This window comes from Furipterus horrens, unplaced genomic scaffold (genome assembly GCF_987537825.1).
Source record: "Furipterus horrens unplaced genomic scaffold, mFurHor1.1.pri manual_scaffold_5, whole genome shotgun sequence".
NCBI lineage: Eukaryota > Metazoa > Chordata > Mammalia > Chiroptera > Furipteridae > Furipterus > Furipterus horrens.
In genome coordinates this window covers 108,378,147-108,400,186 of record NW_028327175.1, presented here as the reverse complement: position 1 = coordinate 108,400,186, position 22,040 = coordinate 108,378,147, and the positions used below count along the sequence as shown (strand labels likewise).

The 22,040-nt window shown below is 43.5% G+C and overlaps 1 protein-coding gene and 1 pseudogene across 2 annotated transcripts in view; one reads left to right on the top strand and one right to left on the bottom strand.

The window, feature by feature from the left end:
- Positions 1–3,713: 3,713 nt before the first annotated feature.
- The window catches only part of SNX29 (sorting nexin 29), a 581,450-nt gene continuing 563,123 nt past the window's right edge, over positions 3,714–22,040 (top strand). Inside the window, exons 1-2 of one of the 2 annotated variants that reach the window (XM_090279146.1) lie at positions 3,714–3,802; positions 5,746–5,832. In XM_090279146.1, coding sequence (XP_090135272.1) covers positions 5,814–5,832 — 19 coding nt within the window. In that variant the 5' untranslated portion in view covers positions 3,714–3,802; positions 5,746–5,813. The remainder of the gene's footprint in view (positions 3,803–5,745; positions 5,833–22,040) is intronic. The other variant, XM_090279147.1, reaches the window with a different exon arrangement.
- On the bottom strand, positions 8,052–21,715 carry LOC150009257 (zinc finger and SCAN domain-containing protein 9-like; annotated as a pseudogene).

Sequence of the window (22,040 nt, the reverse complement as noted above, 5' to 3'; positions counted from 1 at the left end):
GTGTGTAGATTCCAGAGTCACACATTTCTATGGCTGGACCACTTCCCTCCTATAAATGCACATATGCACTTCAGAACAAACTGAATTTTTCTCTTTATTGTTAAAGGAAGTGAGGTTATTCCACACACTTCTGTAGATAGGAGAAGCCAAAAGTCAGCCATGCTAATTCAATGTGCAATGAATGGGTAGTTCCTGACCTGGTAAGTTTCCAGCTTAATGGAGGCCTTATGCATTATTATAATTATATAAATATATGTAGAATTAAAACTGTGATAAAAGTTTACTAGGTATCATTTTCAGGCCCAAATACAGGTAATAATGATAGCTAACTCTTACATGGTTACTAATGTGCAGGGATTGCTATAAGTGCTTTACCTGTACTAACTCATTTAATGCATACAACAAACTATGAGGTAGGTGGACCATTACCGTTTCCATTTTATAGATTATGACAGAAACTAACTCAGAGCAAGGTAACAAAGCCAGTAAATGGCAAACCCACAATTTAAACCAGACATCTTAATCTATTTCTTTTTTCTCTTCACATCAACTTAGTTCCATTTCTGAGTTCTCCATCTCCTTGGGCTACAATCTTAGTCATTATAGGGGGAGGGTTCCTTTTCTGGGGTTGAGCAAAGGTCCTGGGGTTGTGCAAAGCTCCTTATGAAAAGGCTATGCAACAGGTGATGCCCTGTGATGACCTGTTGCCTTTGATCATTGTTACGAGGCCCACTGGCACCACAGCATAGACCCTCAAGGTCTTGGGGCTTTGTGTTTTGTGTCCAGTCTGGGATATGGGGAAACTTGATGGATCTTTTTAACCATTTCGGGCCCATCATGGCTCCATTCCAGGCCCTTGAGGGCCACAGGAGAAAAAACAGTATAGTGGTTAAGGCATTGGTTCTGGAGCCAGACTGCTTGGGTTTCAATTTTGGCTATTCCTAGAAAGTTATAGACCTTTGATGACTATAAGAAAGTTACTTAACTACTTTATGTTACATACACACACACACACACACACACACACAAATTTTTTCCATAGAAGTACCTGGTTCATAATAAGTAATTTGGTTACTTACATTGCTATGATGATTTTTATTAGTCCCATTTGATGTCAGCTCTCTCTGAGGGCAGATACACATTTCTTTTGTTATATTGTTCCTAGCTTCTCCTTATCTCTAAATGCCCAGTACAACCTCCTCAACGGATTTAGATCTTTCAAAAGTTGATGTTAGGCTTTTGATTCTTGACTTCCAGGACCAGGCTAACATTTCAGAGAGAAGGCATTGCAACTCTCAAAGGGGATGGTTGGTGGTAGAAAACAAAAGACACAAACTACAATTTCAATCACTTATCCTGCATGAAGTGACATAAGGAAAGGTACAGGGTGCTATGAGAAAGCATGACACAGTCATCTCCGTGAAAACTCCATGAAGCACATATGTGATGTCTTACCAAAGGTTACAGAGGCACCTAGGCTTTGTAAGGGAGGATTCAGGCATGCTCACTCTTTAACTAGAATAACAAATTAACAATTGTCAAGTATAATTTTGAACATGGGAAAAACAACCCTATCAACCAAACTCACAAGTATCTTCATCAAAAAATTTAAAAAAATGTCAACTAGTTGTCATATCATATTTGTTTCAGGTATACAATATGGTGATTAGACACTCAGATGAGTGATAAAGTGATTACCCTGCTAAGTCTAGTATCCATCTGACAAGGACTTTCATTTTTACATTCCCCTACACATAGCTGTATTTTGACACAATTGTAATAATCATGGTGTACAGACCATTTTGCATGGGGCTTAAAAAATTTTTTTTTTATTGCCCTGGCTGGTGTGGCCTAGTGCATTGAGTACTGGTCTGTGAACTGGAGAGTTGCTGGTTCGATTCCTGGTCAGGGCACATATCTGGATTGTTGGCCTGGTCCTCAGTTGGGGGCATGAGAGAGGCAACCACACATTGATGTTTCTCTCCCTCTTTCTCTCTCCCTTATCCTCTTTCTAAAAATAAATAAATGACAGCTTAAAAGAAAAAAAAGAACATTTAAAAAATTTTTAGAGAGAGAAACATCAATAGGTTGACTCTTGTATGTACCCCGACGGGGGACTGAACCTGCAACCTAGGCATGTGCCCTGACCAGGAATCGAACCAGTAGATTTACTTTGCGGACAACGCCTGACTGAGCCATGCTGGCTAGGGCTTCATGGTACTTTTTTAACTTAATGTATTATCAGGGGCTTTTCCCCATCTCCCATAATCTTCATAATTAGCATTCTCAACTACTGCAAAGATTCCTTGTGAGGTGGGCCACAATTTGCTTAGCTATTCTGCTGTAGTTGGGCTTTGGTGCTTCCCACTTATTCACTCTCACAAACGATGCTGCAGAGCATCATTCTCCAAAGAGCTCTTGACTTCTGCTGAGGCCAAAAGATAAGTTCCTAGGGGCCAGAGATTGTCTGTCAAGCTGCAATGTAGTAGGAAGACCATGGGGCTGTGGGTCACAACAGAACTGGACTGGAATTCTGGCTCCTTTCTCAGTGGGGTTTGGTCTGCAGTTCAGTGATTTCAACTGTGTACCAAGGAATATTGTGGACCAATCAAATCAGTCAACATTTTTAAAAAAAGTAAATTGGAAGAGAATACATTACCTACAGAATTGTTGTGTTAAACAACTATTAATAGTTAAATATAAACGTGGGTTGTCACGTTAAAATGTACTTTTCTACTCTGGGTTGCAGGCAACCACGTTGAACAAATGCTCCTTCTTTAATTTTTCTGGGTTCCCTAATCCCCACCTGTAAAATGGTGCAGGAAGCTGAATTAATAAAATTGTTGTGAATGCCCGTTCCTGCACACGATCCACCCACCTTTTCAACCTCCACTGACACCCTAGCCCCAGGCACTGTCTCTTTTTAGACAATTGCAATGGCCCCCTACCCAGCTGCCCCTTCTCTACTCCTTCCAGCTACAACTCATTCTCAACCCCTAAGAGTAAGCGTTTCAAAACGCAATTCGGACCGTGTCCCTCCCCTGCTTAAATGCTTGCGGTGGCTTTCCATTCGCTTGCCTACTTATGAGTTAGGCGGAGAAGCACAAACCCCTTACCACGGCTTGCACGGCCTTCCACCCACCTCTTCAATCTTCGCTCTACTACCGTTTTCTCACTCACCCTATCGCTCCAGTCAACCTGTCCAGGCAGGGCCTTTACACTTGCTCCTTTTGGAACACCTTTCCTAAGGATCTTACCAGGCTGTCTCCCTACCATTCAGGTCTCAGCTCTAAAGTCCGTCCGTCTCCTTGGAGAAGAACTCTAGGACCGTCCATATACCCGTCCCCACGCTTTGGCCCGTTCCTCTTTAAAATTTTCTTTCTCAGTTTCTAGCACGGTCTGGAACATCTATCTAGGAGCCTTCCTTGTTCACTTCCTTGGTGGCTTTCCAGCAGAGGTGTGAGCCCAGGAGGACGCGCAGGCGTCCTGACCGTCCCCACCGCACCACCCCCAGGACTCGCTGATCACCGAGTGGCCCCGTAGGAGATACTGCCTGCTCCTAGTCTCCAGCCGCCAATACTCTGCGACGTGCTCAGGCCCTGGGCCCTGGGCCGCGCCCGAGTTTACGTTCCGGGTCGGGGGGCGGGCCCGTCGTGGTGCCGCTGCACTTCCGGGGCGGGGCGGTCGGACGGACGGGGCGGGGCGCGCTGTCGCCTGGCCTGTCTGGCGCTCCGCGGCGGCAAGTGGCGGCAGTGGCGGCGGTACGACGCAGGCACCAGCCTGGAGAGCGGCACCATGAGCGGTGAGTGGCGGCCTCGCCGCTGTCACCCGCCCCGGCCGCCCCGGCTCCTGCCACTTCATCGCATGCTCCGGCCCGAGTCCCCGCGTCCCATTCCCAGGCTACCGTCCCATCGCTCCCAGTTACCTGACCCATGTACCCCAGTTCCTGGCTCCTGGTCACCTGCAGGTCCCTGGCGTCCCAAGTCTAGGCATTCCTAGTACCCTGACTCCTGTCCATCACTTAAAACCAGCTCTTCGACACCTGCACCCCAGTCCTCCAGTCCCTCCCAGTCCTCCGACACCCCTTGCCCAGTTTACCAGACCCCCAGTTCTCAGACCTCCCATGTCTCAGTTCCAACTAACTCTTAGACCCCTAAGTCCCACTTCAAATTAAGGGTCCCCCTGCTCCTCAGTCATCCGCACCACCCAGGCCTCTTGTCTCCAGTCCCTTAAGTCTCCACGCAGGCTGAGAGTCCTTTCTTAGACACGCCTAGTTTGCTGACCCCTGAACCCTGTGTACCCCTAGCTCCTGGTCCCCAGAGGACTCTGAATCCTCCAGCCTCTTTGTTTTCCCCGTCCGCCTAGTCTCCTGTCCCCAGTGCTTTGCTGAACCAGTCACCAGTTGTTCCCAGATACTTTGTTCCCCACTTTGGTCCTTGGTTCTTATATTTTGGTTTTTCCTTGCACTCCAGCCCCTTCGGTTTCTTTTCTTGGATCATTTGAGATCTCCCTTGTCGGGTCCTGCCAGCCTTCCCCTGTGCAATGTTGAGCCCATCTGGGGACCATCGCTTAAAATGCCCAGTCCACTTCTCTCCCTCCCACAAAGGGAGGGGACTGGTTTTGGTGGGGAGGCTCTGAGGGGGAGGGAGGGAGGTGTGGGCGGCCGTCCTCAGTGTTTCTGAAGTTTAGCCCCAAGACTTGGACGGGAATTCTCAGTCCTTTCCTCTGTTGTTTTGATGCTAAGTCATTCCTGGGTGTTGCATGTGGAGATGGGAGTGACTCAGAGAAGCCTCTGGACTTACTTAGGAGAACCTTCTTACCCTCATATTGTCCGTATTCACTGAAAGGTTTAGCCCTCGGATCCTAGCCCCTTCCACCAAGGCATTTTTCTGGAGGTTTGGGTGGGGGAGGCAAGGGGAAGGCAATGCATCTCTTCATTTTTAACTTTTAAATGATCTCTGTGGATTTTTTATTCTAGTTTTGTGCTTTTGTTTTTGCTATTCAAGAGCAAGATTTGTGAAATTGATGGTTCTAATGAGGGAACTGGGGATGCAGGGGCGGGTCTCCTCGGAGATAGTCCATCTTCTGTGTCCAGAGTAAATGATTTTTGGACTCATTAAAGTTTCTGGTCCTTGAACATTAGCGATACCACAACAAAGATGTGATGAGCTGGTTTCTACCCAAGAGATAATATAGTAAGCGCAGGCCTTGGAGCTAAACAGCCTGGGTTCAAATCCTGGCCCTGCCACATAAAGCTGTGTGATTAAGAGCAAGTTAATCATTTTGGAAGTCCTAGCAAAATTGGGATAAATAATAAATAGTACCTGTCTCCTAGGCTTGTTGCAATGACCAAATAATGTTACTTAGGTGAAGTGATTGGTATTGTGCCTCTCACAAGGTATGTAGTCAGGAACTTAGGGCTGTTACTGTTGTTTTCATAAGGACATGAGGTTTGGATGGAGTTGTTTTGTGCCTCAACTCTGGGACAAGGGCTGGGGCTAAGTACTCCCTGAAAATCTCTTCCTTTTAATGTGACCAAGGAGGCTGTGCCTCAGGCTTACAGTTCTGCCTTCATCATAAGAATAAGTGAAATTGACAAGCCAGGGGAAATTGATCTGTATGTCTTTCAAGGAACAACTTAATATCAAAGATAAGAGCTTTAAAACTTACTTAAAAAATAATTTGGTCCAAAGCCAACCAAAGTACAAAAGGAGACCAACAAATGTTTTTTTGTTTTTCTTTAAGGGAAAAAGCATTAAGAAGGAAAGCCTTCTTTTGAAAAGATTGTAATTGAGGCAGAAAAAGTGCTGAGGATGGAAGGGGAAGTCCAAGGTACTTTCAATCATTTCTTTTTTTTTTTAAAGTAAAACTCTTTATTTGCTCAAATTGTAAACAATGCACATACAGGTTTCCATCCCTCATTTTTTGAGAATACAATTGAAATGGGGTTTTCCCACCTGTGGGATTGATAATTGGCGCACAATAAAATAATATGGCATGGAAATATTTTCTCTCTTCTGTCCTCTTTATTAATAGAAATTTTCAAATTATCAGGAAAGTGGAGAGAATAGGCTAATGAACTATTATCAACTCATGACCATTTCACTTATATACCCTGTTTACTTTCTACCTCTCTCCCCAGTTTATTTTGAAGCAAATCCCAGACACTGTATCATTTCATCAGTAAATATCTTAATATGTATCTCTAAAATACAGGTACTTCTTTTTAAAAACACATACCCATTTTCATATTTATAAAAGTTAGCAATAATTCATTAATATCAGATATTAATCATCAGTGTTCAAATTTTCATTATTGCTTTACAATTTTATTTTTTAATGTTTTTTAAAGCTCAGGATCTAAATAAGGTTTAAACAGTGCCAACTGGTTTCTTTTAAGTCTTTTAAGTCTCTCTAATTTTTAAGTTTAATTGTAATGACTTATTGTTTAGTATATTCACAGAGTTCAGTGAACATCACCATAATCAATTTAGAACATTTATTACTCTAAAAGAAACCCTATGCCCCTTAGTAGCCATTCCTCATTCTCCCTCCCTTCAGCCCCAGGCAATCACTATCTATTTTCTCTTTTTATGGATTTCCTACTCTGGATATTTCATATAAATTAATCATACAACATGTGTCCTGTGTGTCTGGCTGTTTTCATTAAGAATTTTTCCAAGTTTCATGTTGTAGCATGTATCTGTACCTCATTTCTTTTTGTTGGCTGAGTAATATTCCATTATATAGGTATGCCACATTTTTGTTGTTGTTCAGAAAAAGGAGAGACTATTCAAGTGAATAGTTTGCAAACCAGAGAAACTGAAAGTGCATTCCACTGAGACAAAGGGCGGCTCACTTATTTTTTTGTTTTTTGAAGATTTTATTTATTTATTTTTAGAGAGAGGGGGAGGGAGGTAGAGGGAAAGAAACATCACTGTGTGAGAGAGAAACATTAATTGGGTGCCTCTCTGTACATGTCCTGTCCGCCCAACCAACTAAGCCACACTGGTTGGGGCAGGGAGTCCCCCTTATATAGAGAAAGTGCCCATGTGGGTCACTGATTGGTCCATCTTTATGCAAATGAGGAATCCAAATTTGCAGTTTAATTGGTCCAGATAGCACTGTCCTGATAGATTGGTTGTTATGGAACCACTGATTGGTCAATAAAGATACAAATGGGGGGAGATAGCTGTACAGCTCTGATTGGATGGGGCAGTTCTCAGCCCATTGATTGAAGTCCTATTCCAGGAATTCCTTTATAAGGTTTAGTTCAGTTGGTGGGAACACAGTGCAGGAGGCTGGCAGCTCAGGCTGGCTTTTCCCTGAAATGTAGCATGCATACAAGGCCTTTGTCAGCAATGGCTGCTAGACTCTGGTTATGAATTTGGGTACAGTTTACCACTAGGAGTCCTTCTTGGCAGGTATATTCCTTCTCAGGGTCAACATTTTTAATACAAATAGTGAATATTTATTAAGTGCTTAGTCTGTCAAGCACTAAGTTTTATCTGGATTACCTTTTTAAATCCTCTCAAAAACCTTATGAGGTAGTTATATTATAATCCATCTTCTACAAATGATAAAACTGGAGCATAGAAAGGTGAGCAACTTGCCAAAATTTATACATACAGTATTCAAACCCAGCATCCAAAAAGGAGGGAAGCAGTAAGGTGAAAATCGTATGGCATGCAAGTGTGGGTAATGGAACACCAAAGACACATTGATTGTAAAGATCAGCAGAGCTCTTTATGATCTTTAGGAATTAAACTCAAATACAGAGTGTCAGGCTTGTTGGCTATCACGGCATGGTTTATTACATTGTTGGGAAGGTGTAGAGCCATCTGAAAGAGAGGAAATAAGAGGGACGAGTAACCTGAAAGGGGTAAAGAAACCGAAGGGAAAGCAGCAGCTTCAAAAATCTCTTAGGAAGTGCCCACACCACAGGTCAGTATTTGCTCCAAAACACATTTAGTGGAAGAAAAGCATTCCCTAGTCTTCACCTGCTTCACAGGACTTGGCCAGTGATCCGGAAAACTTGCACATAGCAAGGACTAGACCAGCTCAAGCACGCTGTGAATCTTCTGATGGTGGATGAGGTTACGGTGTTGATAAAAGCACCCCCTGGTGAGGCCGCTCCCTGTGTGGCTTCTCTGGTGCTCTGTGTGAAAGGAGCGCTGACTGTAGCTCTTACAGCGCTGGCTGCGCCTATGGGCTCCTCTCCCCTGTGGACTCTTTGGTGCTGGATGAGACCCCACACTCTGACCGAAGGCCTTCCCACACTCCTCACAGTGGTTCTGCTTCTGTATGTCGTGGACTCCTCAGTGATTAAAAGGACCAGAGCTCTGACCGAAGGTTTCCCCACACTCACTGCGTTCATAGGGTCTTTCTCCAGTGTGAATTCTTTGATGTTGAATGAGACCTGAGCTCTGAACAGAGCTCTTCCCACATTCATCACATTTGTGTTAATCCTTCTCCTAAGGGGTTTCCCCAGTGCCCTTCTATCTGACCCTTATGTTCACCAGCTTCTCCAAGTCGCAGGTCCTTGTGTAACATTTCCTAAGTCTCGCTATAAAATTCTCTCCCATGTGGCTCCACTATCACAGGACAGTTTTTCCTTTGCAGCAATTCTCGGTCCTCTGTCAGGGTGGGACTCCTGAGCAACGTCCAGTGTGAGCTGGGACTCCTCAGGCTGGGCCTGAGGACTCCGTGATGTCTGCTCCTCTGGTGCCACTGACTCTTTAGAGGGGACTTGTCTGTGTTTGCAGGCTGCCATCTCATTTTGTGGTTCATTGAATTCTCTCTCCAGATCCTCTAGTGAAGTTGCTGCCACTCAGCAGGTGCTGCTCCTGTACCCAGGCCTTGGCTATGCCACAGTTTGTTTCTCTCTTCATCAGTTGATGGACATTTGACTTGTTTCCACTTTTTGGCTATTATGAATAATGCGGTGAACATTCACATACAAGTTTTTGTGAGGATATGAGTTTTCATTTCCCTCGGGTATATATCTTAAGAGTAGAACTACCAGGTCCACCTGAGAAAGTGTCAGACTGTTTTCTAATGTGGCTGTACCATTTTCCTTTCCCAGCACTGTATGAAGGTTCTGGTTTCTGCACAGTCTTTTTGATACTAGCCATTCTGGTGACTGTGAAGTGGTGTCTCTTTGTGGTTTTGATTTGCGTTTCCCTAATGACTAATGATATTGAGCATCTTTTCATGTGCTTATTGGCCACTTGTATATCTTCTTTGGAGAAATGTCTGTTCAGATTCTTTGTTCACTTTTTAATAGGTTGTTTTTCTTTCTGTTGAGCTATAAGAATTCTATATAATCTGGATACAAGTTCCTTATCAGATATGTTGTTTATAAACATTTTCTCCCCTTTTGTGGGTTGTTTTTCCCTTACCTGATGGTATCCTCTGAAGCACAAAGCCTTTTTTTTAAAGTATAGGCTCCCCTTTCATCTCTCTTGTTTTTCCCCCTTGCAGTTTTTGTTGAAGGAATCATTTTATCCTGTAAGGTTTCTTTGCAGGATTTTGCTGATTGCATCCTTTCGGTGTGGTTTGATGTTTCTCAGTCTCTTGTATATCCTATAAGTTGGCAGTTAGAATCTGCTGTATTATGAGTTGAAAATGTTTGAGTGGAGTCAGAGGTCAAATGGGTTCAGGGCCAAACACGTAAGTGCAAATAACCAGGAAGTTGAATGGCTCTAAGAAATGCATACACAAGATAAATGGTATTATAAGGCAAGAAACAAATGGCCATTGATAGGGGAGTGGATAAATATGTGGTATGGTCACATGATGGAAAACCTCAAAGACGAAAAAAAAAAGAATGCCTCGAAGATGATAAAGGAATAAAATGGTTTTATGCATGTTTCTATGGCTATGTCCTAACATTAACAATCTCTAAAAAAAGTACCTAAAATATATACCTTGGTGCACATTAATACATGCGTATGAACTGTGTTTTTGGATTCATATGTGTACATAGAAGCAAGCAAATTGTCAGGGTGATAGTGGTCATTATTTATTTGTTTTTCTATAAAGAATATTAGGCAAGAGTACTTGATTACCAGCCTCTACTAAGGAATTCTGATTTTCAGATAATACTTTTGCTGTTATTGGGAAAGTAAACTTGTAGGTCCAGAAAGTCATGATTCTCAAGCATTGTCTTTTGTAAGACTATCTTTGAAACCCTTGATGTTCTTTTCAATCAGTAATTATTCTGTAAAGAATTCTTATGTTAGAAGGACACCAAAACTGCCATATCAAGTGTGGGGAAAGCAGACACAGAAAAGTCAGATAATTTGTGAAACAGACAAGCTCCAAGGGCTTGATACACCAGAGTTTGGGCTTAGTGGGTAATTTACTGCTGATCTTGCGTGATGTTTATGTACATTTTGGCAGCTTCTTATTTTCTGGAATGTTGTAGGTCATGATTTTCTTTTTGGCATTGATTGGGTCATCTCCAGCAGTGGCTTGTGTTTGGAATAAAGAATAAGCTGAAATGAGTGAATGGAAAAAGGAATATTTGTGGTTTTCATCTGAAGCAGAAAAAGTGATATCAACTTTCTTTTTCTTTTTCTTTATTTATTTTTTGGTCCCTGATGAAGGCACTGGGTTGATCTGTTACGGTAGATTGTAAGAAGCAAGTGTTCTGTTGTCGGCAAATATTTGACCACCTCCTATGTGAGCAAGTGGCAACAGACTCAATCTTGTTGACATTGATTCTACGGCTTCTTGTTGCATGACTATGGCTGGGTAACCAATAGGAAGTCAAGTTCTTAGAGCTCTTAAAATTTGGAACTAAAGTCTAAGATTTTATGTATATTATACATTCTCCACGGTGTGATATCAACTCTGGGGGTGGCATGAAAATTTTACTGTTATGTATAAATCGCAGATATGCAAGCAGTACATAAACAGATGTAAAATATATCTGTGGCATTAAAATTTCACAGAGGGAGTGAATAAGAACAAAAAGCCTAGAAAAGATCCTAAGGTAGGGGGAAAGTAATAAAACAAAAGGTTGCAAAATACCTATATAGGCTGAAATAATTTTACCATTATCATAGACATTTGCATTTTGCTTTTACCTTAACATCTTTGGCTAATACTTCAACACATTGCTATGTGGTCTTCATATTGTTCGCTTTTATGGACTTCATAGTCCATCATTAACCCATCATCTTGCACGTGGCATAATTTTTAAACTATTGACTTTACGTGGGAAACTTAGCTAATTACCCTTCCTCTTTTTTGTTCCTATGATAAGTAATGATGTGGTGAACATCTTTTGTTTAAGGTAGTTTTTCTTCCTTTAGATTTTGTCTTTGGGATGATTTTCCTGAAGCAGCATTAACACAGAGCTGTTGATCATTCTTGATTGCTCCCCCTGCCCCCAAAGTGGTTGTAGTAGTTTAAAATGCTACCCATAAGAGTGAGGGCACTGGTAGCAGCAGAGCCAGGTCAGAAATCCAGAAATTCAGGATTCAACATTCAGCAGACATTTATTAGATGACAGTTTGGTGCATCTTCTGTCACTTAGCAAAGCGCTATATTGTTGGTGTCTTGAAGTGAATTGAATGAACTGCCAAAAAATGTTTTGTTGGAGTCACGGGTGTGTTAGCCAGGACTCTTCAGGTGCATGTGGCAGAAGCTTATTTCAGCACAATGCAAATTTAAAGTGTCTTGTAATGGAAAAGTCTAGGGATAGGGCTGGCTTCAGGCCCAGCTGGATTCAGGTGCTTAGAGAATCATCAGGACAACCTTTCTGTCCAGCTCACAACTCTACTTTCTTCTCTCTTGGCTTCATCCTCAGGCAGCCCTTTCTCTGTAGAGGCAAGACGGCCACCAGCAGCTTTTGGGTCACATCCTACAATGTAGCAATGCCCAAGCCTGAGTGGACCTCTTTCCTAATTGCTCCAGCAAAAGTCCTGGGGCTGAACCACAGCGGTCTGGCTAGCCATGTGGTCATCCTGGAACCTATCACCGTGGCCCTGGTTGGCTAGGTCTGAATCTTAATGTTCATTCAGTCCAGGGTGCAAGAGTGGCATCTGACTTATTTGCTGTCTGGACAGAGGATGACTTGAAGGAGGAGGGCTGTAGTAATTTTGAATGGGGTAATTAGGGTAGATGTCACAGGGAAGGTGACACCTGAGCAGACCTGAGGGAGGGGAGAGTGATTCCTGGCTGTTTTTTCCTCCTGAGCTGCTGGAAGGGGTAAGAACTGCTTTTTACTGAGGTAGGAAAGGCTGTGAGAGGAGCAGGTTTGGGTGTGGGATGTAGCAGTTCGAAGGCTCCAGGTGGAGTGAGGACCCATCCCCTGACCCTGATTTTTACTTGCCCACCCAGGAGCCCTCAGTGGCATGACTTAGCACTTCCTGGTCCATTCAGCAGCGCGCTGCTGTGCCTGTGTCCCCAGCTTCCCACAGGGAGCCTTGCCCACTCCCATCTCATTTTTCCTTGCTGGCATCTGCATATCTTAGACTCTGTTCTTTCCTCCCCAATCTTAAAAGAAAAAAAAAGCAAAAACTCTGAAAGACATTAAAGACTATTGTGAAAACATAGAATAGACACATAAATATACCTCTCTTGCACATTAAATATTTAGAGTTTTAGGTATTCCAGTTCTATCTTTGTTTCAAGCATATGCATTATACATAATTACATTGAGCCTACATTTGAATTAGTGTTTCCACTTTTACAGGAGTGAGCAAAGTAGGTTTATAGTTGTTCAAATGGAAAAATATAGAATGCAAGAATAAATAATAATATAAGAATAAACTCTGTTTGGTGTACTCGCAACTGTAAACCTATGTTGCCAGCTTCTGTATTACAGCATTTATCCATGTTCCTTCTCTTCACAATGATTAGAAATGGCTGCATAACATTCCATAAAATTGATGTACCCTAGTTATTTAACCTTTATCCTATTGTAGGAAAAGAAATTAAATTGCATTTATGATGTTCTAAGATGAAATTGGCAAACATTTTCTGCAAAGGGTCAGATAGTAAATATTTTCTGCTTTGCAGGCCATCTGGTCTTTGTCCCAGCTACTCATCCTTGTTGTTGTAGGATAAAAGCAGCACGGGCAATGAATAAATGAAAGGACATGGCTGTGTTCCAATAAAACTTTATTTAGAGCAACAGGCAGCAGATGGGTCTGATTTGGGGCTATAGTTTGCTGATCCCAGTTTTAGAACACTGCAGGAAAAAAATCTGTGCATCCATGATGCTATGTTTAGGCTGCCATTGTGCTGTTGTGGATACAACCTGGACTCCGGCCATCCTGGGTTTAACTCCCTATGGTAGAATGTGGGGACTTCTCTGACCCTTAATTTCCTGGTCAGAAAATGGAAATGGAAGTGAGTGATGAACATATAGTGCCTTACTCAGTACCTGGAAGATGGAGGGACTGGTGAAATAGTTACTGAAATAGTTACTTGTTCCTTTTCTCATTTCCCCAGTCCTCCTCCTTAGCTTAGTTTCCAGTGCATCAAGAATTTTGTGTAGCTTTTGGTATGCATTGCCATATTGTTTTGCAAGAACTTACTGCACCAGTACCTTGTTACTGGTGATGTGTACCTTTTTTTCCCAGAGCTTTACCAGCATTGGGGAATTTCATTTTAAATGTTTCTTGCTCAAGTTAGCAGTTATATAAAGGTAACGTGGTGGTTAATTTAGTAAGAATATAATTTGTATTTCTCCAGCCATGGGAGAAGATTCACATTTTCTTTCAAGTGTTTGCACACTGCCATTTTAGTGCTTTTTTTTTTTTTTTTCTGTTGAGGATACAACAAAGATAGTCAAACTAGCTGGCCACCTATTTTGTAAATAAAGCTTTGTTGGAACACAGCCACACCATTCATTTACTATTGTCTATGGCTGCTTTCATACTATGATGGCAGAATTGACCGTATGGTGTAGGAAGCCTAAGATATTTACCATTTACTCTTTACAGAAAATGTTTGTTGATTCCTGCTTGGGAGTAAATTCTTTGCCCAATTATAACGTTGCTATTGACTCATTCTTAAACATCGCACGTCCACTTAGATGGCCTGAGCCCATCTGTCTCCAAGCAGAGCCTTCATCTTCCTATTGTGTGGCGGCAAACTATCTGTCCTTTCTCCCTGGTCCAGCTGTGCCACTTTTCTCCACAATGCTGGGAACCAGCACCCTGACTTTGGGGATGAATGATTGTTCGTTTTATGTCTTCCCATGCTAGTGCTTGAGCACACAGAACTGCTTCTCTCTGCGCATCACACCTCCAAGGCTGCTGCTGTGGCCTGGCTCGTTCTGGTCCTCTTTATTTAAAGCAGGTACTTGGGGAACCATGGAACTCCCCCTGGAGTCTGGATTCAACAACTGTTGATTCCTTTCTGTGGGCAGGGATGCATTAAGTCTTGTTTCCATCCCTGAAAAGACTCACCACCTAGGGTTGGCACAAGAAGCAGGCTTAGGAGCCTCCATAACCCGTTCTGTTGTAGGGATTAGACCAGGGGTATGATGTGGGTGGAGGGCTGTGGAAGCACAGTTCTGAGAACAGTTTATTGTGCCCATGGAGGTTTCTCAGAGAAGGTGACATTTGAGCCAGCCCTTGGGAGGTTGGTTTGTTTTTGTTGGCTCTTTGTAGAGGGAGACCTTTTTCTGTTTGAAGTTGAGCTGCCCCACAAGTTATCTGGTCTTGTGGAGGTTGGAAGGCATGGGTTTGGGGTTAAATGTTGGGTTTGTCATCTTTGAGCAGTTTCTTGGGCAAGTGATCGATGTTTCCAAGCCTCAGTTTCTTTATCTGTTATGATGGGGCTGCCAGCACCCAACTTACAGGAGAATGGAAAGGTTTAATGTATATCTCAGAATGGAAAATTGGTAGCAGATCTGGCCTCTAGGTTTATTGTGTTTGGTTCATGCAGAGTTGGCTGAAACACTTCTCTAATAAGAGTATAATTAGGTGCCAACTAACTGACATGAAAATCTGAATTTCTGACTTTAAAAAACCAAGAACTGGGAAATGGAGCAGTGCTGTGCTGATGTTGCTGTGAGGGGTGTCAGCTAGAGCTGAGTCGCGGCTGCCATCTCTCAAGGGGCATCCGTCTTGGTCCCTGCAGTTTCCACCTCATCCTCTTCGCTGCCTTCTCTGCCACATCACTTGTTTGCATTCTCATCCTGGCCTGGTAGGATTGGAGGGGTTTAATCTTAGTCTTGTGCATGCATGCGTCTGAGCTATATTGTATGGCTCTTTCTGCTCCCCTCCTCCTTCATTGCTTTCTTTCAACAAAAACAACAGTACTAAACTCTCCATTGTGTTGAGAGGGTCAAGCGTCCTAGATGCCTGCAAATGTGACTGAGTATAAATTCTGCCAGTGGCAAAAGGTGATGACATACCTGTCCCCTGCAAAGCTCAGATGTGTGGTGTTGGTAATAGGAGGTGGGAAGATGGGAATGTGACTAAGATATGGGCTGGTCTATAGCCTGCTAGGCACACCTAATATGTAACTGTCCTACTATAGGGTGGCTGTTAAGTCTGGAAAGGTAATGCTATTGTTTTACATTTTATCCCCCCCCTCCACACACACACTTTAGTTCTGCTATGGCAGTGGTCTGCAAGCTGGCCTGTAGGGTAAATCCAGTCCAAGGACTGTTTTTGTAAACAGTCATACTGATTCATTAATATATTATCTATGGCTGCTTTTGAGATACAAGAGCAGAGCTGGGTAGTTGCAGCAGTGACTGTATGAACTGCAAAGGCTAAAAATATTTACTACCTGACCCTTTATAGGAGAAGTTTGCTGACCACTGTCCTGTAGTACATTGAAGGTGCAGGTTTACTCAGTAAAAACCAAAGACAATCATCTGAGAGTGCACAAGCCCATGTCTGGCTTGATAGAAATGCCTGGTTAATTGCAACTTTTCAGGGTACATTGAAAAAAATCACATAATATCAGTGAGTGTATCATCTGTTCTATAATATTAGTGAGTCTCTATTGAGTATTCACCTGTGCTTCCAGATGTTGTGGCCACTGTCTAGTTAATTCAGTGCAAGGTAAAGGCAATGGGAGCATGAGGGTGTGGCGCCAGACCTTGGAACAGTAATGTTGGCTCTCAGAGGGAAGACCTGTGCTGGACAGGGCAGCAGAGAAATGGGGTTGCAGCTGGAAGGGCATGTGGCAACAAGGCGTGGCTAATATTAAATTTGGGGGAGATGTTACAATATCCTTGTATGCTGTAGGAATTTCATAGATGAGGAAAAAAAAAATGTTGACTGTGGGAAAAAGGGACAGTTGCTGGAGCATGTCCTTGAGCAGATGAGAGGAGATGGGGTTTAGAGCACAGTGGGGCTTTGTTATTTAGCCTCTTGGAGCCTGTCTCATCATCTGTGAAACGGGATCATCAGACCCGCTTTAGGACAGAATTTCCTAGTTATGGCACTCCTGACATTTTAGGTTAGATAATTATCTGTTGTTGGGTCTGTCTTGTGAATCCTAAGATGTTTAGCAGCATCCCTGGCCTCTGCCCACCAGATGCCAATAACATCCTTCGGTTGTGCCAAAAGTGTCTTCAGTTATTGTCGACAGTCCCTTGGGGCTGGGGGTGAAGTCACCCTGATTGAGAATTGCTTATCTATACCCATTCTTCAGCAGAGCCTCTTATAAGTGAACCTCCTTGAACTATCCTTATTTGAGTGTGCCTGTTGTTCCCTGTTAGCGGCTTGACTGATGCAGATTAAGGACCTCCTAGTGTCAGACAGACTGTCCCCTCAGTGTAGTCAGATATATGAGAGAGACGTGAGTGTGGGGTGGCTCTTCTACTCTGTTGTTCAGTGTGGGGGTTGTGTACCTCACCCACTCTTTGGAGAATCTTACTGTAGTTGTTCCTTTGGCTGGGGAGGTTCTCTGGGCCAATACCTACCTGTTGCAACCCTTTCCATAAAAATAGTTTTTATTGAGGTGAAATTCACATAGCATAAAGCTATGTATGGTTTTAATGCAGTGAACAATGAACAATTATTGTTATAAATTTAACAATTATAAAAACTACTTAAAAGTGAGCAATTCAGTGGCATTTTACACATTAACACTGTCATACAACCACAACCTCTATCTAGTTCCAAAACATTGTCATCACCCTAAAGGGAAACCCTGTACCCATTAACAGTCGTGATATGTCTGTATGGCTTTACTTATTCTGGTCCTCCAGTTTGAAAGCAAAACTCAAGTTCCCTCTTTTTCAGTAAGCTTTCCCTGGCCCCCCAACAGAACAGCGGTGTGGCATGGGAAAGGAACACGGGCCTGAGAGTCAGGCAGGCCAGCGTCTCAGCCTCTGAAGTAGCACTTGCTTTGCTGTGTGACCTTGGGTAGAATTCCTGGTATGCAGTAGGCACCCAAAGAATGTTGCCTTCTTTTCCTTTTCTCCCTTATACCTGCTTAGTGCATTGCAAGGGTTAGCCTTAGACCACAGAAATGCATTGCATGGAGAGGCAGGGAAATCCCACCATTGAAGTGTGTTTGTGGCCTTGATCGAGTGACCTAAGTCCTCTGTGAATGGGAACTATGTTTACCTTGACCTCCAAGGTTGTTGCAAGGATTAGAGAAGGACTATACATAGGAGGCCTGGTGCATCTTGCTTGTTTTCCCCTCCCTGGATGCCATGGACCCTTTTTACCTTTTTATCTCCCAGGACAGTGAACACAGAGGCCTAGATTAAATTGCTTTGCCCGTGCTTTGGAGAGAAGGTAGTCAGTTGAAAATAATTGTTACTCTTGCTGGTGTGGCTTGGTTGGTTGGCGCATTGTCTCATACACCAAAAGGCTGTGGGTTCGATTCCCAATCAGGCCACATACCTGGGTTGCGGGTTCAGTCCCCAGTTGGGGTGCATATGGGCGGCAACTACAACAATAATAATCACAGCACATGTATAAAGTGCTTGCTATATACTAGGCACTGGTGTAGGTGCACAGTGAACATTCACTCATTTAACAGGCCTAGGAGGTGCAGAGAGTTTAAGTAACCTGCCCATGGTCACATAGCTGTGGTGTGGGATTTGAACCTGGGCCTATCCCATTCTTAACCCTTGGAGGTTATAGTAAAAATTAATGTAGGATCCTAAGGCTTCTAAACATTCAAGACAGCAGGGATGCACCTAAGCCAGGTGAGTGATTTTCACATGCATGTGTGATTTTAGACTTAGAGCCCTAGAAGATCACTGCATTTCTCTGACAGGTTTATGGACACCTGGCAGTATTTCCTGGGGTGGCTTTACATGTTTTATTTTCATATTGATGGTGATCTCAGAAGAAATTATAAAGAAGTCTGTTCTGGCTTATTTGGTTGATAGTGTTGACTGAAGGCTGCCCTTGGAGAAGGAAGGAAGCAGGGAGGCTGGGGTCTCACAGAGGAATCATTTCTTAACAACCAGTGGGGCTGTGACTGCAGGTTTGTTTCAGGGTTGAGGGTCAGCAAGATTTAGAGATGGTTGAACCAGGAGCCAGTGGACTTGAAATCGAATCCGTCCTTGAACACTTCCTGTGGGACTGGCCTTGGGTGAAGGTCTTGACCTTTCTGAGCCTCTGTGCTCTGGTGAATGGAGCCACCTTTCCTTCTTTGTCAAGGGAGAAAGGATGAAATGTCAGTCACTTCATGGCTTAGCCCACACCTGAGGCTCAGCAGGTGGGCATCCGTTTGAGACGGGGGGGGGGGGGGGGGGGGGGGGATTCTTCTTGGCCCTGGCAGGGGTGCTACATCTCTTCTTTGTCACTGGGAGAAGGTAAGAAAGAGCAGTGGCATGGTTTACTCTGTCTGCCTGACTCCATAGAGGCCTGTGCTGGCAGACCGCAGAGCTAGGAGGGCATGAGCTCATGCAGAAGTCAGTGCCCTGGAGAGGGAAGTGACTGTCCCTGTCACATGGCCAGCAAGCAGCCTGGCCAGGATGAGGACTCATGATGCCTTGTGACTTCCCACCAGTGCTCCGTCCACTACTCACAGCCATGGGACTCTTGGGCACTCCCTGCAGTCGATGAGTGCTCCCAAGCCTGTGCTCCCTCCACCCTATGAGACCCTTCTCTTAACCCTCATTCAGGGCTAGGACGGCCCCAAGTACCCCTTCTGAGGTCAGGGTTGTCTCACTCAAGTGCACTCCTCTCCTGTAGAGAGATGGCAGCCAGGGAGGGGGAGTGGTGGGCTAAGACCTGCACAACTGCAGGCTGTTCCTCTATAGAGAACATGCTTTTCTTCTTACCACAAGAGACATACATGGCAAGGTAAGGCAGAGGAGGAGGCTGCTGACATCTCATTTAGGAAAAACATTGGTGAGAAGATGATGTAGAAAAGATCTAGCGTAATTGTGCATGTCATTAAAGGTAGGTGCTAAATTTCTGCTATCAGATGTGGCTCAGGAATAGCAACATCAGCATCTGCCTGGAGTTTGAGAAATGCAGAACCCCAGGCCCCACCCCAGATCTGCTGAGTCAGAATCTGCCTTTTAACAGCAAACCAGGGGATATGTGTGCATGTGAAAGCTTGAGAATTACTGCACTAAAAATTGCCAGTAGTGAGATGATGGAGATTTTTATTTTCTTTGTACATTTTTTTCTAATTTTTTATTATTGTATATATTTTTGCATGAATTCATGAATTACTTTTTTTATTGTGGTAAATAATATAAGATTTATCATCTTAATTATTTTTTAAAATTTTCATCCAAGACATGCTTATTGATTTTAGAGAGAAGGGAAGGGAGGGAGAGAGCGAGGGAGAGAAACATTGATGGGAGAAAGAAACATTGATAAGTTGCCTCTTGTATGCACCCTGACTGGGGACTGAACTTACAACCCAGGCATGTGCCCTGATGAGGAATCAAACACTCGGCCTTTTGGTTTATAGGATGATGCTCTTAACCAACTGAGCCACACTGGCCAGGGCCAACTTAATTATTTTTAAGTGTAGTTTAGTGGTATTAAATATATTCATGTTGTTGGGCAACCATCACCACCATCCATTCCCATAACTTTTTCTGTTGCACCTATTAAGCAATAACTCCCTGGCCCTTGGCAACTGCTATTATATTTTCCTCTATGAATTGAAGTATTCTAAGTATTTCAAAGAAGTGGAATTATACAATATTTCTCTTTTTGTGTCTGGTTTATTTCACTTACAGTGTGCTCAAGGCTTACCCATATTGTAGCATATTGCAGTTTCCTTTTTAAGGCTCAATAATATTCCATTGTTTGATATACCACATTTTGCTTATCTGTTCACTCGTTGATGGACACTTGCATTGTTTTCATGTTTTAGCTACTGTGAACAATACGGCTTTGGACATGGGTGTAAAATTTCTCTTCGAGACCCTTCTCTCAATTCTTTTGGGTATGTACCCAGAAGTGGAATTGCTGGGTTATGTGGTAGTTCTGTGACATAAATTACATTTGTGATTAGAAAAAGCAGCAAAGGCATTTCAGGGGGTGAAAACCTTGTCAGGTTTTCCAGCTTGCATTGCCTAAGGGGGTGTAGAGTTGCCCGGTACAGTACTGGAAAAAAGGAAGAAAGAGAGCCCGACTTCTCTATTCTCGTGTTAGAGAAGAACAGAAACTAAACCTTCTAAACAAAGAGCAGGATTTATTGATAGACACAGGTGTCAAGAGAGATGTTTGAGGGCCTTGGGTGAGGGGGTTCTCCATCATGAGTGACGCTACAAGATGGCCTCTTGTCTGGTGGGAATGATGTATAGGCTGCCCTTTCTCAAAACCTCTTACAGTAACAGAACAATGTCTGGGAAGTCAGCTGTATTATTGTGTGTCCATGGAGCATCTACTGTCTGGTTCTATCTCTGGGCCTGGAGTGAGGAAAGAGCCTTGTGTGGTGGTAGTTCTAGTGCAGGCATTTGAGGGGCATGATCTTGATCAAGGTCACACTTACAGCAGTTAGTGTTCAAATCACAACAAAAACTCACCCTGTTATTGTGGTCCACAAGACCCTCTGTGACTGGCCCCTGCCCACCTGTCTGATCTTTACTTGCCCTTTTTTGCTTTTTGCTCATGTCAAAGCAGACTTCCTTCTGGATCTGGAAGACCAGAAGCCAAGTGTGTTTCTGTCTCCTGGGCTCTACCCTGGCTGTTTGCTATGCCTGGAACCCTGGTCTCCATATCTTTTCACGGCTGCTCCTTCTCTTTATAAAGGAGGGCTCAGCTCATTGTCACCTGTTCAGAGAGGCCTTCCATGACTGCCGTGGCTGACGTGGCCCTCTTGCTTCCTCGCTGTGTCATCAGCCCATTTGGTTTTTCTTTGTGGGATGACTCTCCAACATCATCTGATTTATTTATTTACTTAGGTTCTACTTGTTTCTTCCTAATGGAATTTCACTCCATGAGAAGATGGCTCTTTTATACCACTTAACTCCTGTGTCCCCAGCCCTTAGAACATTGCCTGGTGCATAGTTGAAGTTAAATAAAAACTAAATGAGTCGATGCACACAGTTGTTGGTCCTCTCTGAGCTTCAGTTTCCCCATCTGTGGTATGGGGATCTTAATACCTAGCTTGCAAGGTGGTTGTGAAAATTATATGACCTAATGCATGCAGAGTACTCAGTTCAGTGGTTGGCATGAAGGAAGTGCTCAACACAAAGTCACAGTTGTTATCAACTGGGCAGCCCTGGCATGACTTGGATTAATCACTGACCATCTCTGAGGTGATAGATGCCCTGCTGGTACTCCCTGGTGGAGCCCATGTTGAGTTGCCCAGGAAAGAGGCAACTTGGTGGCAATTCAAGACTTGTGATGTGGAACATCTGCTCTTGTAACTCTGAATCTGAGTCTCCTTTGAAACAGTTGTGTTCTGTGTGTGGTGCATCATAACACATAGCTGTGTCTCTGTTGGTTGGAGTCACTGGGCCTCTTGTGAAGCACCAGATGTATCTCTAACAGTGTTCTGCCTGGTACTTTGAAGTGTCCTTGCCCCAGACCCTCTTTAGTGGAAGTTCAGTGTATGCCATGTGTATCAGTTGGGAAAGCTTTCGGCTGCAAGTAACAGCCCAATGTACAGTGTTTTGAACA